Source organism: Camelus ferus, chromosome 4 (assembly GCF_009834535.1).
Source record: "Camelus ferus isolate YT-003-E chromosome 4, BCGSAC_Cfer_1.0, whole genome shotgun sequence".
Classification (NCBI taxonomy): domain Eukaryota; kingdom Metazoa; phylum Chordata; class Mammalia; order Artiodactyla; family Camelidae; genus Camelus; species Camelus ferus.
This window is the reverse complement of record NC_045699.1, coordinates 32708208-32725344: the sequence shown is the minus strand read 5'-3', so window position 1 is coordinate 32725344 and position 17137 is coordinate 32708208. Positions and strand designations below refer to the sequence as shown.

The following is a 17137-nucleotide window of genomic DNA, read 5'->3' as shown; positions in this document are numbered from 1 at the left end:
CCCGGCCTTTCAGGACAGAGGCTGTTTTTTCATTAAAACATAGGGAGGAGGGTAGAGAAACTCTGCGCCAAAGGGGGGGGGGGGCTGTTATTCCCTTTGAAATAGCCTGCAAAATGGGTTGTCATCTTTGGGCCAGCAGATTTTCAAAAACATTCGTTTTCTTCTACAGCAGCAAAGGAAACAAATGTTGAAAAAGAAAATCAAGAAAGCCAAAATTTCTCGAACCAATTCCACTGCCCTACCCCCAACTTTTCCCGCCAGGGGCTGCGGGGCTTGGTTCCGAACCCTCCAACTTAAAACCCTCTCAGTTCACGCCGGGCCCCGAGTGCACCTGCAATGTTCCAGTAGGCACCGGTTCTCCCAGAGCCGCATTTCTGAAACTAAGTATGGGAATAAAAGCGGCCTTGGGTTTGGTGCAGCCAAATCAGACCTGGAGGGAGGGAAGAGAGCGAAGGGGAACTGCCACCTCCCTCGCCTACCCCCACCCTCACCCGGGCTAGTCCTCTCTTCCCCGCCCCGCGTGCACTGCCGCTCTTGGAGCGCTGCAGTCCCTCCCGCCGCGGGCTGGGGAAGCGCAGACAGCTTGGAGGAGGGGGCCGTGAGCGCCCCCGTGAGAGTGGCCTGGCGGCAGGTGGCAAGGAAGCTGAAGTGCAGGGACTCGAGGGGCGAGAGCAGGAAGGAAGGAGGCAGGCGTGGAGTGGGGTGGGGAGTGCAAGGGACCAGGACCCCGGGGGTGGGGGTGGGGTGGCAGTGGGAGGGAGAAGGAGTGGGGGGAGGGCGGCGGAGGCAGTGCCCGGCTGGGCCGGCGCGCGCGGGAGCTGCAGTCGAGCAGGCTCACACCTGAACCGGAGCTCTCGCCGGTTCCTGTTGGCCGCCGCAGCGCCTCGGCGAGGGAGGACGTGCGCGCCAAAGCAGCGGCTGGCGGAGACGCTACTGGCGTGGGATTGGTGGAGCGCCAGCCGGGAGGCTGAGGCTGAGAGCGCCGCGGGAGCTGTAAAAACGGCTGCTGCTCGTCCGGCTACCCCGGAGCGCTCGCGGCCGTCGAGACTGCGGGACCAAGGACTGCGCCACCCGGGGGCCGCCCCCGAGCGGGCCTCACATCCCCGCCGTCCAGCGCCCCCAGACCGCCAGCCTGCCAGCTCTTCCGGGAGCCCAGGGTATGAACGGCTACGGCTCCCCCTACCTGTACATGGGCGGCCCTGTGTCGCAGCCGCCGCGGGCTCCCCTGCAACGCACGCCCAAGTGCGCACGCTGCCGCAACCACGGCGTGCTGTCCTGGCTCAAGGGCCACAAGCGCTACTGTCGCTTCAAAGACTGCACCTGCGAGAAGTGCATCCTCATCATCGAGCGGCAGCGGGTCATGGCGGCGCAGGTGGCGCTGCGGCGGCAGCAGGCCAACGAGAGCCTGGAGAGCCTCATCCCCGACTCGCTGCGCGCCCTGCCCGGACCCCCGCCGCCGGGAGACGGCGCCGCCGCCCCGCAACCGCCGTCGACTTCGCAGCCGTCTCAGCCGCCGCCGCCGCCGCCGCCGCCGCGCCCCGCCGCCGAGTTGGCTGCGGCCGCCGCGCTGCGCTGGGCCGCTGAGCCCCAGCCCGGGACGCTGCTCGCCAAGCCAGGTAAGAGCTGCGGCGGCGCGGGCCCCTGCCCGGCGCGTGGGCGAAAAAACTTCGAAGCGGCTGCTGCGCCTTTGTCAGGGAGGCCCGGAGGCGAGTTTTGGGGAAGTTGGCCCGAAGGGGCCTTCCGCCCCAACTCCCTCCAAGCCGGTCCTTCCTCTCCCGGCAGAAGCGGCCTTCAGTCTGGATCCAGCGATGTAGAACCCAGGCGCCCACGGGAAAGGCGCCTCGGGCGAGCCAGGTGCCTTCCCCTGGTTAACGGGGCGCGGGTAAATAGAGAGGGCGAGACAGGGCCAACGTGGAATCCACGCGGGCGGACGGGCTTTTCTGGCTGCGGGCTTTAGAGGGCCTTGCATTTAGAGGTGGATATGGATAGGTGTCGGGAAGGAGCCAAGGCCCAAGGCTTGGCTGACTCGGGGTGTTCTTCTTAGCTTCCCGGGAAACTAGAGTGAACTACAAGCCCTTCTAGAAGCCTGCTGTGGCCTCCAGCCTCTTGCAATTTGTTGAAAGAAGCCCTATTTAGAAGCAGTAGTAAAAAGGGCCAGAAAGGCCCCCAGACTGATAGCGGGGACCCAGAATCTGGTTAGCCCAGAGTCAGCTCTTTGCAGAACCGCCCGGGCCCTTTAACACCATTCCACATGCAGCCCACAGCAGTCTCTGCGCTTTTAAAGAAATATAAACAAAACTTGATTTCCCCAGTTCTAAGTGGGCCTGGGCCTCCTGCTGTCTTCCCCTCTCCTCTCCACTTCCTGTGCTTTAGAGAGCATGGATCTGCCCTGAGCCCTGGAGGTGGGCATACCCGGCCCTTCCCCCTCCTTTCCAGCGATTTCCCTCCTGCAGGCCTCCGGAGCCTTGCCGACCCCATCTAAGTCTCTCCTGGAGAATTTCTAGTTTATTGTCCTGCCCAGCCCAAGTGCTACTTTGATTTTAAGCTCTTGGAATTCAGTGGACAGGTGTTTGATGATTCCTTTTCGCTGGGGCAAATGTACAAAGGATAAAAGCCCATCTTCTCAGGGAGAGGGTATGAGGTATGCTGGAATTCAGAGATGGAAGGCCCTAGAAGGCCCAGAGCCCCCTTGTAGGTAGAACTAATAGAGTTTCTGCCAACTCCCCAACTTCCCCCTTGCCCAAAGACAGTACCTCTGGCTTCCAGAGAGAGGCTTTGCTGGGCATTGGGCTGCTGTGTGGAGCTGGGGAAACGCTGTTTTGGGGTGAGCTGGTAGGCAGCCTGGCAGGCACAGTTCTGCTGCCCTGTTGCTCAGTTATGCTCTCTAGACCTGAAGCTCTGAGAACATCTTATGGTGAAGAGCAGAACTGGGTATTTTAAGGACAGATAGGAGTTTGCTGAACATGGATTTTGTAGATATTAAATACAAGGTAGGATATAAGCATTTTTCTGAGTAATGCCCTCCCCCAGTTGTCTCTCTTTTGTGATCTCATCATATTTATGGATTTGCCACAGAAGAATAGTAATTGGGGAGAAAGAACTTTCTTTTTGTTTTTCTCCTTTAAGTTAGAGCAAGTAACTAGGAGAGTTTTGTCTCAGTTCTAGAAGCTGATCCATGCCAGTAACTTTTTTTTTTAACTTCACTGTTTCCAGTTTCTCAGTCTCCATTTCCCCCAACACTGGGGCAAGTGTCTGAGTTTGTGTCCATGGTAGCATTTTGCAGTGGCCACCTGCCCAGCTGCAACCCAGTAATAGCGCATTGGGTTCAGGGATTGTCCAAGAGGGGATTTTTTACACATCCTGTGCTTTTCAAACCTTTCTTTGGGATGGCCAAAGTTCATGGCTTTTAAAGTGTCCCCAAGCCAAAAACAACCCTTGGAGGCGGGGAGTGAGAGCAGGAAGAAAGGCAGAGCAGTAGCTGCAGCAGGAGCAGCAGGATACATGCTTGGAGAGAACCGGAGAGGGAGACTGATTTCAACTGGACAAACCAGACCTGGTGCTCTCTCTTTTACTCAAAACCAAGTATTCAGGGATAGCCTGCGCCTTCTCAATTGAAGACAATTAATTGCAAAGGAGAATGGGATTTACCACAACAAGAGGTCAGAGTGATGGCTCTGGGGGACGGAGCCATCAGGGACCAAGGCTGTGTCCGGCTAGTCCTGCTGTACACCTTACACATTCATTTATGTAACTTTTGCTTTCTTCTTTCAATTGGTTTGAGCCCCCTAATTCCATTCAACAACAACAAAAAAGCCAGTCACCAAAAAAGCCAGTCACCAATCTGATGGTGAGGGGGCCAGGAAAGGAACAGATCATTGTTTTCCATTAAGAAGGCAAGCACGCAAGTGGGTCAGTTCTAGGCAATGCTTTGTACGGAGAAAGCCCATTTGGGGTTTAAGTTAGGGAAAACTGCTTAGATGAAACTGCTGGTTGCTGTATGTTTTATACCTTTCTTGCATTTGTTCTTACAACGTATTCATACGTAACATACCATGTATACTGAGAAGCATATCAGATATGCTTCTGGACAAGTAGCTCACTACATGTAGAGAAGTAAGTGAAGCTCTATTCGAATGGTATGTCCACGTGTACAGTAACGTTAGGAGTCTCTAAATATCTGCTGACAAATTATGGAGATATGTTTCTTTGTGATTTCAGTCAAAAACATGGTTTAGTCTTTTTAGTACATAGCTGTAGAGACATGCTTTTTTTTGTTGTTGGGTACGAATGCAGGTGCACAAGCACACGGAGTCCTTTCTGCTCTCCAGAAATCCCTGAGAAAGGCACATGTCCTAGAGAAGGATATGTTTGTTGGGCACCACTGGGGAAAAATCACCCTGTTTAGGGAGTAACAGTCATAGCAAAGCTCAGTTTCATAGCCAGAGGAAATTTCTTTCCCAAATTCTGCTTCAGATTCCTTAAAGGAATGGGGATTATTTTATTTAACAATGTATTATGTTTAATATCCTTTTCAATGCGGCAGTGCTTTTAAGAAGAATGTTCGTATTTTCATGTTATTACTTCTAGCTATGGATTAAAGTATCCCTTTTTTTTTTCTTTTTGAGTGTGCATTTCCCCTGCTCCTTGATTATCATCTGTGACTGGCCCGGAATTATTAGATTTTGACTGAACCCCAAATTCTAAATTAAACTTCTTTAAATATATCCTTCTGACTTGTTTCCTTTCCATTCCCTCTTCATCCTCCTCACTCCCCCATCCCTTCCCGTCATAAAAATATCTTGGGAAGCGTGAACATCTTTCAGCTCTTAGTGTATCTGAGTCAGCAGCTTCAACCAGCCAAGCCAGCCTTTCAGGACATGGGCTCTAGAGCTGAGGAAAGTTAAGGGTCACGACCAAGGTGAAAAGCTAAAGTTACACTCCTGTGTTTGGCTACCTTCCCCAACCTCCAACTCTTCCTCCTAGAGAGTATCCTTGGTCTGCTCCAGCTGAGAGAGGAAAGGTCCATGGTGGCTACAGATTTTTCCTAGGTTTACATCTGCCATTAAATAAATACATAAACAAGTTGTTTAAAATTTTCTTAAAGGAAAAGAAATCGAAAACATCATATTTGATTAGGAATAAGAGAGCAGGATTAAACAGGAATCTCCTTTCCTGCTTGTTTCTCCTGAAAAGGAGCGAACAGGAGACCTATAAGGAAAGAAGTTGGAAGATTTTTGAAAACTGCCTTTATTTTATTTTACCTCCGGCACCTCCTAGCATCTTTATGCTTGTTCTGGGCTTTTCACCTCCAGTTTGATTAGGTCCTATCTGGTCAGTTTCCTAATTTTACGTTTTAATTTTTTAAAGAACAGACACACTTGCAGGTATAATGAGTATTGCCAGAACACTGGTCCAGGCAAGGGTGGGAAATCCTCTGTGACTAGAGGCTGGAAGCAAAGAAGAGGGGGAGATTTCAAAACCATTCATGAAGTGTAGCTATGAAACTGAAACGGAATCTGCTTATTTAAGATGGTTTGTTTTGGGGCACGGGGCCTGACTCAGAGTGCACTTTAAAAAACAAAAACCAACCAAATGGAAAGGAATAAGCGAGACCAACTGGTCTCTTCCAAATCTTAGCCCAGGGCTGGCTCTGGAGGGCGGGACGCCGGGATTGTCTTGGCTCCAGGCCTCTCCCGCCGGCGTCCAGCGAGTGGCCGCCCGGCCTCTCAGCCCCGGAGCGGCCGAGCGCCGCGAGTGGAAGGCGGCGTGCGGGCAGCGGCTCAGGGCCCCGGGGACGCCCGCGCGGTGTCAGCAGCGCCGCTCCCCTGTGGCTGCACTGTCCCCTGGCACGAAGTCCCCGCGGCTCCTTCCTCGCTCGTTCTCAGCCCCGCGGGCAGTGCCCGCCGCCCGCCACCCGCTCCAGCCCCGGTGCCTCCCAGCTTCGGTAGGTTGCCAGACTTACAACCCCCCTACCCAAAAAAGTCTGCAAATCAACAACAAAAAATTGGATGTCAGATATTGCATGGGGCATACTTATACGAAAGCATTTTGCATGATTTATGCTGAGTTCGGGTTTAACTGGGCATTCTGCTGTTCTATCTGGCAACCCCAGGCCACAGAGGTGGGCCCAGCCCAAGGCCCCTGGGGAGGTGCTTGGGGTAGGGGTTGCTCTGGGGAGTCTCCCAGCCACTTTCTCCGAGGTGGAGCAGGAGCTGCCGGGGCAGGCTCTCTCAGGGAGGCGTTGGTACTCATCTGGTGGGTCTGAGCACAGGGTTAGTAAAAATCCAGAGTCGAGCGTTTTCATGTTTGGGAACCACAGAGTTCCCCTACCATCCGGGAACAGAATCTACCCCCCACCCAACACCCCCTCCAGGTTATAAATCTGGCCGAGAGCTCTGCTCTCGACTTACACAACCAACTTTTCTTTTCCTTGATGGATGAGCTCCCGGGTTTAAAAGATTACAGTAATCACAGGAGGACAGTGTAAATCGAATCTGATAGCAATAACTTTCGGGGAAGGTCAGGCTCAAGTGAAATGTTACCAAGCAACAGGCATTTTGTTTGCAAAATACAATCAAAGAGCATTGATGAGAAATTCTTTGCTGCAGCCAGTCAGCACTTTCTGCTAACAGCTTTACAGAGGGAAAGGGAGTAAATCTTCATAAATCAACATCCCTGGAGGACTTGGAGCCTCTTTCTGGAAATGTTGCACTTCTTCCTGACAGGGAGGCGGACAGAACAAGAAAACCTATTCATCTGCCTGCCTCTCCTTTCCCTCTCTTCTCTTCCTTCCCTCCTGCTCTTTTCCTTTCTTTGGCTTTTTAACCTGTTGTGGCCCCTCAACCATTAGTCCCTCAGGTCCCTGAGCCCCATGTTTAGTGCTGATGAGGCTCTGGTGACACAGTGGGCCTTGCACTGCAGTTTGCATGGGTGCTCACTTGTGGCAGAGGTTGGGGTCTGAGTGGTGGAACGATGGTAATCCAGGCCCATCACCTTGGGATCTCGTCACATCCCTCCCCGAGAGTCCTACATGGCTTTAGTGAGTCACTCTCTTGTCTGAACACTGCAGACTACTGCTCTCTGAAGAAACTAAGGGTAGCTAAAACATAACTAGGATTTTTTTTTGCATTTTATTATACAGCTAAACAGCTATAAAAATTAAGCACAACCACTGAATAACAGTATTACAGAAAACTTAACATTCAGAATATCAGGTTTTTTTTTTTAATTGAATCTCTACTCTTTTTTGATTTCAGTGACTAGGCAAACAAATTTTACAAAGCTGGGATCAATGTTCTGCTTTTGTCTCCCACTGATTATTACTTAGTTGAGTTCAGTGTATGTTCTACCCATAGCCTTTATATGTGACTGTTTACAAAAATATTCCCTCCCATGAATACACCAGTCTGCCCAGCTGCTGGCCTTTGGGTTCCTTGCTGTGTTTCAAGTGTAAAATATGACTCAGTGCACAGATAACTTGAAAATTTTGCAAAATATTAGCTAGTAAATTGTAAGGCTCTCAGTAGCCAAGAGGCAGATGCTTTGATCATGTCTGTATAATCTTACCTAGCACAGTGCATGGGCACAGAGTGAAGGATTTGATAATGTTTGTTAAGTAGATGGATGAATGAGTAGCCAGCTCCATTTTTATAAGTACCAAATATACATGTAGAGTGAATTTCCCTCCTGCTTCTGAAAAGCATTCCTTTCAGAGTCAAGAAAGAGATCAAAACTAAATTTTTGCTGGACTTACAAAGTCCACAGTTGCAAATCTTATTTTTTAAGTTCAGCCTTTTCTATATCAATGTCCCCCCAAATGCTGGTCCCAAGGAATCATCCTGATTCCTTCATTTGTTATTAAGCCGATGTTGTTAATGATTTTTTAAAAAGCAAAGCATGACTGTTTATTTTTACTTTTCACTCACCCTTCCCCACTCCAAAGGAAGAAAAGGAAAGATTTTAGACTGATATTCATCCCCTGCTATATGTTAAGTTTTCAACCATTCACTTTTCTATGATTCAGCACTTCTAGTACGAGATAAAGACAGCAGAAAATGTAAAAAGTGTTTCCTGTTGAATTCTGACTGAGCAGTGGTCTTTTCTGGAAGCCCTATCCAGCCCAGGCGTCTTCCCTGCCATTGCTGTAAGATTTGTGTGCTTTAAAAATGACCCATCAGGGAACAGTTATTTAGAGGTGTGTTCCCCAAAGCTCAAGTGAACAGATGATGACGTGACAATCCATGTTTCAAAATACGTGACATGATTTCAAAAGAAAAAAAAATGTCCAGTGACATTTGCACTAGAAAACAACCATCTCTATGCCATTGTTTTTGTGTTTCACTGGATGTATGCTGTATTTTGTTTTTGTAGATATAATTAGAGTGGGTAAAATCCCCCATATCTAAGTGAGTAAGAGTTTTCATTTTTATGTGTCTTGAGCGGAATGTCTGCTTCCCATAGATGATGGGCTTACTCAAAATCTTTGAAATGAATACTTAGAATTTTTTGAACTGCATTTCCATATGAAAAATAATCCACTAACGGAAGTTAAATTTTGTAAACTGTAATTTCATATTGGAAGTCACCGTTGTGTGTGTGTTCATTTTCTCTCCTTGAAGTCTTGTCGCTATCTTATGGCATATGTATATTTTGAAGTTGGTAGCATTGTTTCCCGTAGAAAACTTTTCCTTCTTAATTAAGTATCTACTTTAAACAAAATTCTTTACCCTTGTGAAGAGTTTATTTAAGGGGTGGCTGTAATTGTATATCATGAAAAACACGAATTGAAAGTGAACATCTAGTAAGATTTTTAAAATATCTAGATGTTTAGCTGGAGAAACAGCAGATTGTATCACTTTTGTAACTGGTTTGTAATATCAGATGAAAGGGATTTCTTTCTACTTTAGTCTAGTAGTTTTGGCTTTCAGCATCCACATATACTAGGGGTTAAAAATATTATCAATTGAAACATGTTCTTACTCTTTATGTGCTAGGAATTAGAGTGTCAGTTTCAAGAAGAAAGAGGTTAAAACACTTGAGGAGTATTTCCTTTTCATTTTGCTACTTGGCAGTTTCACATTTCTATATCCAGGAAGGCCTTTATGTTTTGAACCAACATGAACAATTTATAAAGTTCATTTAGGAAAAAATCTACAGTTGTAAAGAAATACCTGTTATTAAATTACACTTTATCACTGGGCTCAAAACTCACCCTCTGTAATTACATGTGAAAGTCTGTATTTATGTTAGATAATTTACAGTACTTCCAGTTTAGGTACAACAGTACAACCAAGACTTGACCCCGTAAATTTGCAGAGCCCTTGAGAAATTTGTGCCCTTGAGAAATTACTGCTGGGTGAGGAGTTACTCTTGGTACAAGGTGAGAGGGTAGTCTTCCTTTGCCCGGTTTGAAACCCCAACACCGTGGATGTTGACTGGGATCCTGCTTACCCAGCAGCCTTTAGCAGGACTTCATACGGTGCTCAGGTGCACAAAGACCACTGCTTCATTCAGCGCCTTCTGCCTCCCCTTTGAATACAGTATAAACAGTGCTGAACTCGGTTGGTTGGAATGTTCTGAATTTGTAGATTTGATTTCTGTGACATCCTATTAGATTTTCTCACTTTTTGGCCACAGCCCACACACCCCTTTGGAGAGGCTGATCAGCCCAGAAACCCGCAGGGAGAGTGGATGAATCAGCCCAATCCCCCATCACTCTCTGAGAAGTGACCAGAAGTGCTTGCTGCACTGGGGGGTGTCACGGTGGCAGGTGCAAAGGGTAGTACGAGAAAATTCAGACAAAGCTTTATGCAGCCTAGAGGCTCACAGTTGGTGAACAAGCTGGCACCCATAGAAGATTCCGCTGTGGCGTGTTCTGCAGATCAAGAAACAAAAGTGAAATTTTTTATTGTTAGGTTTATAATCCTGCTGTCCAATATCCAGTTGATTGGGACAGTAGATCCTTTACCATCTTAAAAAAAATACTACATTTTCATAATGGTAGATATATCAGATTAGCCAGAACATCATTCCTTAGTTCCCTTTTGGCTAAATTTCTGCTCTGGAAGTGGTGTTCTGTGGAAGAATGAGTTTGGTGGTAGACCTCAAAACATTTCTCCCAAATGTCTTCCATGTTTGTAACTCATCCAGGGTTTGGGGTGTGGAAAATTACCTTTTAAAATAGGAAGCTATTTTTAGGTTCACACATTTTGTTTAAAAGTATCTAAGTTTAGAGCTTTGGGGCTATATTTACAAACCCATTATTTCCCAGGAGAACCAGTTGTTTTTCTTGTTAAAAAAAAACCTCACCACCCCCTTTATTGCTGTGATATTATATCATATTTCTTTTACCTTTTTATTGTGGTAAAATACCCATAACATAAAATTTACTGTTTTAACTTTTGAAACCAGTATAGTGGCATTAAATACATTCACAGTGTTGTGCAGCCACTTTCCACTTTCAGAACCTTTTCATCATTTCTAACTGAAACTCAGAACCCATTAGACAGTAAGCCCGCACTCCCCACTCCCCCAGCCCCTGGTGACACCGTTTTACTTCTGTCTCTATGAATTTGCCTATTCTAGGTATGTTATATAAGTGGAATCATAGAATATTTGTCCTTTTGCGTTTGACTTTTTCCACTTAGCATGTATTCAGGGTTCAACCACATTGTAGCATGGGTGAGAATTTCATTGCTTTTTGAGGCTGAATAATACTCCATTATATGTATAGACCACATTTTGTTTATCATTCATCCCTCATTGATGGACACTTGGTTGCTTCCACTGTTTTGGCTCTTGTGGCTAATGCTGCTCTGAACATATGTGTTCAATGTGTACATACTTGCCGCTAGCAAATTCTGCCTATGTTTGCTTTCCCCCCTGCACATGTGTCTTATCTCCCCAACTTGGCAATAAATTCCACCAGTCAGAGGCTAGTGTTACACCTCCTGGTGTCTTCTACCCTTTATTCTGTTTCTCTCAGTATCTTGCAAGTTACAAGGATACAAATACTTGATACTGATAATAATAAATGATGAAAGCTAAAGTTAAAGAAATAAGAAAACCGTTTAGAGGAGCACAGTGTTCAAAACATTAGTTTATGTCCATATTTCCCCGGGGAGGTTATTTGACTTGTTTTCCCAAGCTCCACTGAGCAGGGGCCAAAATCCAGTTGTGCCTTGGGTTCAGTGCTGAGTTAACATACTGCCACTGTCTGCTCATTGTCAAGTGTTTAATAATAGAGTAATACCAAGAGGTAGGCGTGGGGTCATGAGTCAGGATGGTTTAAACAGGTCTAGCTGATTAGACTATGAAGCCATGAAAGCTTTTTTGTTGCTGTTTTTCTCATTGGGATCAAGGACAAATAACATATTAACCCAGGAGATGAAAACTGGGTCCCCAGTCCTAGGAAATTGCGGGAAGACAGTATGTCAGATTTCTCTCACAAAAACAGGTCTTTTGTGCATATCCCAGAGTTGCTACAGAAAGCAAAAATGGCTTAGTATGTGTGGGTTGCAAATGATCCCTATGTGGACACCTGATATTTTGTATTGGAAACAGAAGCAGTTTACTTAAAATGCAAATTTGGGATAAGTATGATTTTGTATCAGATTTATGATTGAAAGTTTCACTGATACAATGTAAGAATATTTTTTAAAGTATGTATTTATGCTTAGCACATGTTTATTGCTTTGTGAAGAATCAAAGTTTTGTTTTTCGTTGTAGTTAATACAGTTATATTAGGAGAACGTTTATAAATGGGCTTTTGTTTAAGGCTTTTGAAATGAAAAACAACAACAAATAGAAGGAGATGGATTTTAGAAGCTGCTTTGATGAAATTTCACCGGCTGCTTATCTACACACAATCAGGTGTGCCCACAGAGAAGGCGACAATGAGGCTATTCAGGGCAGGGCAGCAGAAGACACAGGCAAACCCGTTGTTTACAGCCCGACAACTGGGTCATTAATAATTTTCATCTTTAGATCAGTAACATTGGCTTTGAGTAGACACAGCCGGTACATGTTTTTAAAAGGATAAAAACCCAAGCTATACGCAATAGCTGGTTTATAAAGAATACACTCCTTTATTATAAAGATCTGCTAGAATCTGCTTCTGCAAGCAAACCAGTCTTCACTTACCTCTTACTTCCTTTCTGCCTGCCTAGCACTGTAATTCCAGCCTTTGTGGGCATAAGATCAAAATGTTAAATTCGCAACTGGTTTACTTCATAGTAAATCTCTGCTTTATTTGGGGAGCTTTTTTGGTTTCTCTCTTCTTTTAATGTATATAGTGCAGGAAGGTATCTTGAAGTCCTGTCCATAAACTTCACTAATGAAACAGTTCCTGAAAACATAGCTGCCTCTTGCAGCCCAGGTCCTGGTGTGATGGACGCCCTGTTTCACGGGGAGGGTCTTGCTCCCCGCCCGTTTCACAGGTCTTCTCCAGCTGCTTCCGTCTTCCTCTCCGGCAGCCTGTCCCACAACCAGGTTTCACAGCTGATTTTGCTTGCCCTGTAGTGCAGGTTATAGGCAGTCAAGTCTGCCAGGACCTTGAGTGGGCCTTTTAAGAGGGTTTTCCATGTATAGAGGCTTCTCCCTTCACTCTGGCAGTTGTATCCACTAGCTATTGTACACGGTGTCCTGATTTGAAGCACACTGACAGCTAGTTCACAAGACATGTAACATGGAATCCGCCAATGAGAAAATGGACTTAAAACGTTAAAAATTTCCTGTAGGCACAAGGGTGTTGCATCAGCTGATGATATCCTTGGATGACATCGGCCACCTCATTTGCAGAAGAGGAGCCAAAAGACAAGCCTGAGCTCATTTTCCTGTTCTTCCCTGGGTTGTGTTTATCCTCAGCCCCACAGATGGTCCCTGGTCCCTTTTTAGATGGTTACTGCTAGACAGCCACATCTCTGGTTGTACGTATCGTGCTGCTGTTCTGTGTTGAAGGAAGGCTTCCCTGCACACATCATTCTGAGGAATCCCTCTGATTTCTAGATTTTTATTTACAGGTTTTTTTTTTTTTTTTTTTTTTTTTTTTTTTTTTTGCCATTTGCCAGTGACCTAGTTTGGATTTTTTTTTTTTTTTTTTTGAGTCCGGTAGTATGTTATAACCCACCAAGAGCAGTTCCCCTTCCAAAAAGCCAGCACAGGGCCCTCCCCGGAGCACATCTAGTTCCCCTTTATGCACACCGGGAAAGGAAGGGAGTAACCCCGCTGTTCTCTGCTTTTCAGATTTGACTGAAGAACGACTTGGGGACAGCAGCACAGCCGACAACACAGAGACCTTCAGTGACAAAGACATCGACCAGCGGAGCTCCCCAGACCTGGCCAAAAGTAAGGGCTGCTTCACACCCGAGAGCCCAGAGGTCGTGTCGGTGGACTGAAGGTGGGTACGCGGTCCAGAAAAATGGGGGCAGCTCCGAGAGCCGCCCGGACAGCCCCAAGTACCCCGGGGAACAGAATCACCTCCTGATTGAGGGCCCCTCGGGCACCGTCTCGCTGCCCTTCAGCTTGAAAGCCAACAGACCGCCCCTGGAAGTGTTGAAAAAGATCTTCCCCAACCAGAAGCCGACGGTGCTCGAGCTGATCCTGAAGGGCTGCGGCGGGGACCTGGTGAGCGCCGTGGAGGTCCTCCTGTCCAGCCGCTCATCCGGCGTGGCCGTGGACCGAACTCCCGCTGAGCCCGAGGGCCTGGTCCTGCCCTCCAATGGGCACATCTTCGAACACACCCTGAGCTCCTACCCCATCTCCTCGTCCAAATGGTCCGTGGGCTCAGCCTTCAGAGTCCCAGACACGTTGAGGTTTTCTGCCGACTCGAGTAACGTGGTCCCCAACCCCTTGGCCGTGCCCCTGCAGCATCCGTTCCCCCAGCCGCCCCGCTACCCTCTGATGCTGAGGAATACTCTGGCAAGAAACCAGTCGAGCCCCTTTTTGCCCAACGACGTCACCCTGTGGAACACCATGACGCTGCAGCAGCAGTACCAGCTGAGGTCCCAGTACGTCAGCCCCTTCCCCACTAACTCTACCAGTGTCTTCAGGAGCTCGCCCGTCCTCCCCGCCCGCACCCCCGAAGACCCCCGCATCTCCATCCCTGATGACGGGTGTCCCATCGTGTCAAAGCAGTCCATCTACACTGAGGACGACTATGATGAGAGGTCTGACTCCTCAGACTCTCGAATACTCAACACCTCCTCCTGAAGTGGCGCGCTGTGGGTGGTGACCAGGTGACGTTTTCTGTGCGTTTGAACCCTGGGCTCCCCTTGAGGGGAGGCCACGTCCTGTGTATACCTTTTCCTTCTGTTTGACAAAGTGACTTGTGCTTGATTCTATACCTTAGCAATAAAACCATAACTTATTTAATTTCTTGCACTTCACTGGAAAATGCCAAATAGCTCTGCTCTGTGGCTTTAGTGCTGAATGTTTGTTGTAAAAGAGAGTCTAATGCTAAGAATAGTCTTGGGAAAGCCTTGGGTCCATGGAAGATTTATTTGAGGATGTAAAGCTGAAGGTCAGCCTTGCTCCTAATCTCGGCCTGGAATGTTCAATAAAATAGTATACTTGAATGCAATTTTGTGAAAGAGGATTCCTCAGGATATGTGAGCCCTAAAGAAGTGGTTCGGTTGCAGATGGACTATAAACAGGGACCTTATATTCCTATGCTAAAATCCTTGTTGCATTTTAAAGAGAGACTGTACTTAATAGAGTGAACTGCTCATGTGCTTATTTAAGCTTGGACAGTTTTCAGAGACAAACTCCATTAAGAATTATTCTTCTCACATGGCTGAATCCAAACGTGTAATGTCAGTGTGAAACCAATCACAGCTGTGAACTGCATGAAATGTATTGTGAAGTGAACACAAGATTAAGCTTTGTCAGGTTCATGTAGCATGCTAAGGAGTCTAGAAAAAAAATAAACTAAGGAGATCATCTCGGTTTATGTCATTTCTCCTTGTGGAATGAGGACCTCTAAAAATAGATCCTTGATGTAAAAGCTTCTTAAGAGTGCATGGATCGAGGTTTCAGTTAAATGAGACACTCCTCAAGAAATATGAATGCTAAAGTTTTGGGGCTGCATTCAGAAAGACGAGAATTTATTGTTCAAGAGTAGACTTATTTCAGTCCCTCCGTGCATTCATTCGTTCTCCAGCAGATACTTGTTGCATGTAAGCATTTGTATTGCCCGAGTTCCCTGCCCGTGAGGCCACAATAGCAGGGAGTATGTAATGGAGAATCCCATTAGAAACAAAGTGAAAATGAAACAATGGACAGTGTGGGCAGTAAGCAAAGCGCTTAGCACCGTGCCTGCCTGACGTAGAGAAAGCACTCAGCCAAGGAGAGCAGTTGCTCCTGTTAAGTTCAGTATATACTCCTATTTGCATTTGGGATGTGGAAGTGAATTCCCTCATTCTCTCTTGGAGGAGGTGCCATCCTGGTTTGGAAGATGACCACTGCAAAACCCTGGAAACCAGGCCTTTCCCCCTTCATTTTAAAAGCATTTTGGGGGGCGCTGTATATGGCAAGCTTCTTTGCCCAGATATTTTAAAAAGTAAGTTTTAAAACAATGACATGCAGTGGTGTCCATGCCAGCCACTTCTCACTGTTGCCATTCTTCAGAGTGCTTGAGAAGAAAGATGACTGCTGAGGTCAGACCTTAAACTTACGAACATGGAAGGGAAAGTAAATAAGAAAATAAATAAAAAGCCTCGACAGACAAGGATGCAGAGAGCTCTCAGTGCAAGAGTAACGGGCTGACGGGCTCTTCGGTCTGGGAGGGAGAAGGGCAAATCCTCTTGGCCTGAGATGCTCCCTCAGTGGGGGACAGGAGCTGATGTCAGCTGCCCAACACCCTCGCCTGGGTCCCAGGATAAAAAGAGGTATTTAAAACAAACAATCTGATTTTTATTTCTATTGGGCACCTTCGGACTGAGAAGTCATTGAAGGGGAAAAAAATTCCTTATATTAGTTGGACTGATGTATATTTAATTGAAATGGTTACATACCAGACTGCTTAAAAGTAACTAGGGTTTGTTGTTAGGGCTATATTTCAACATTAGTGTTACATAAAGGAAGAAAGTGAGGGGCCGGAGAGGACAACACGGTAGCCTCTGATTCTAAAGACACATGTCCAGGACACTCCGTGTGGTAGTGATTGGTAACATCTGGGCCTACCTCGCACAGTGTATTTTCATCTCTAAAGTTTATCTACAATTATCTAACAAGGAACAATGATAACGGATCCTATATGAGACAACGATGCTAAACAACCTGTCTTCAGCTGTTACATCTTCAGGTCGAGTGACCTGGATTGCATAAAACTTGGCCAAAGACACGGTACCCTGACAGCTTGATTTAGCCCACAGGTCATCAAAGTCCTAGCCTTCTTTTTACAACGGCCAGCAAAATGGAACTGTCTGTAAGACAGCTTATCCATGGGCTACTGCAGGGACGTTTGATCCTCAGTATAATCTTCTGAAGCAAGACGTGTTTACTTCGGTGCAGGCAGTGTAGTCAGGGGTCAGAGGGAGTAACTGCGTGTTAAGATCCTATATCCTGCTTTCAGTTTTGCTTCCTCTGCAGTCCCGACAACAGAGGCTCCTCTGGTTAAAGCGGCAAAACCTCTTAGACTTTAGCTCAGCTCTCAAAGACCATTCTGCTGCAGTGGCATGTAGGATTCCAGGGAAACAAACACTCCTCTGCCCGTGGGCACTCAGTTACTCTTTCACGTGAAACAACACCTGGATGAAGAGAAAAACAAAATCAACCAACTCCTTGTTAAATCTCGTCTGTCACACTGATGAAGTACCTGGGTCCTTGGCTGCACACTTGGAGTTGAGTCAAGCCTGGCTTACAGAAAGTCGGTTTGTATTAAACCAGTGCCTCCATCCCCTTCTAGTGAGGACCTGCCGACTACTGGTCTGGGGGTAAATGCTTTGTTCATCTCTGATGTGAGGGTGGGTGTCTTGGTCATGTTCTGCGTCATTGTGTCTGAAGTGTGGTCCAGGCACCCGCTGATGCTTAATTTGTGGTTGAGATTCCTGGGCCCCACTTGTTGAGTTCAGAATCCCTGGTAGCCTAAGCACCTACATTTTTATTATCCTCTCCAGGTGAGTCTTCAGCTCACTAAGAT

The 17137-nt window shown here is 46.9% G+C and overlaps 1 protein-coding gene across 1 annotated transcript; it reads left to right on the top strand.

Annotated features, from left to right (window-relative positions):
• Nucleotides 1-793: 793 nt before the first annotated feature.
• On the top strand, nucleotides 794-14925 carry DMRT3 (doublesex and mab-3 related transcription factor 3). Its single transcript, XM_032479151.1, is given in 3 exon segments — nucleotides 794-1616; nucleotides 13243-13391; nucleotides 13393-14925. Coding segments are annotated over 3 exon segments (1422 nt in total). The 5' UTR covers nucleotides 794-1159; the 3' UTR covers nucleotides 14209-14925.
• The last annotated feature ends 2212 nt before the right edge of the window (nucleotides 14926-17137 follow it).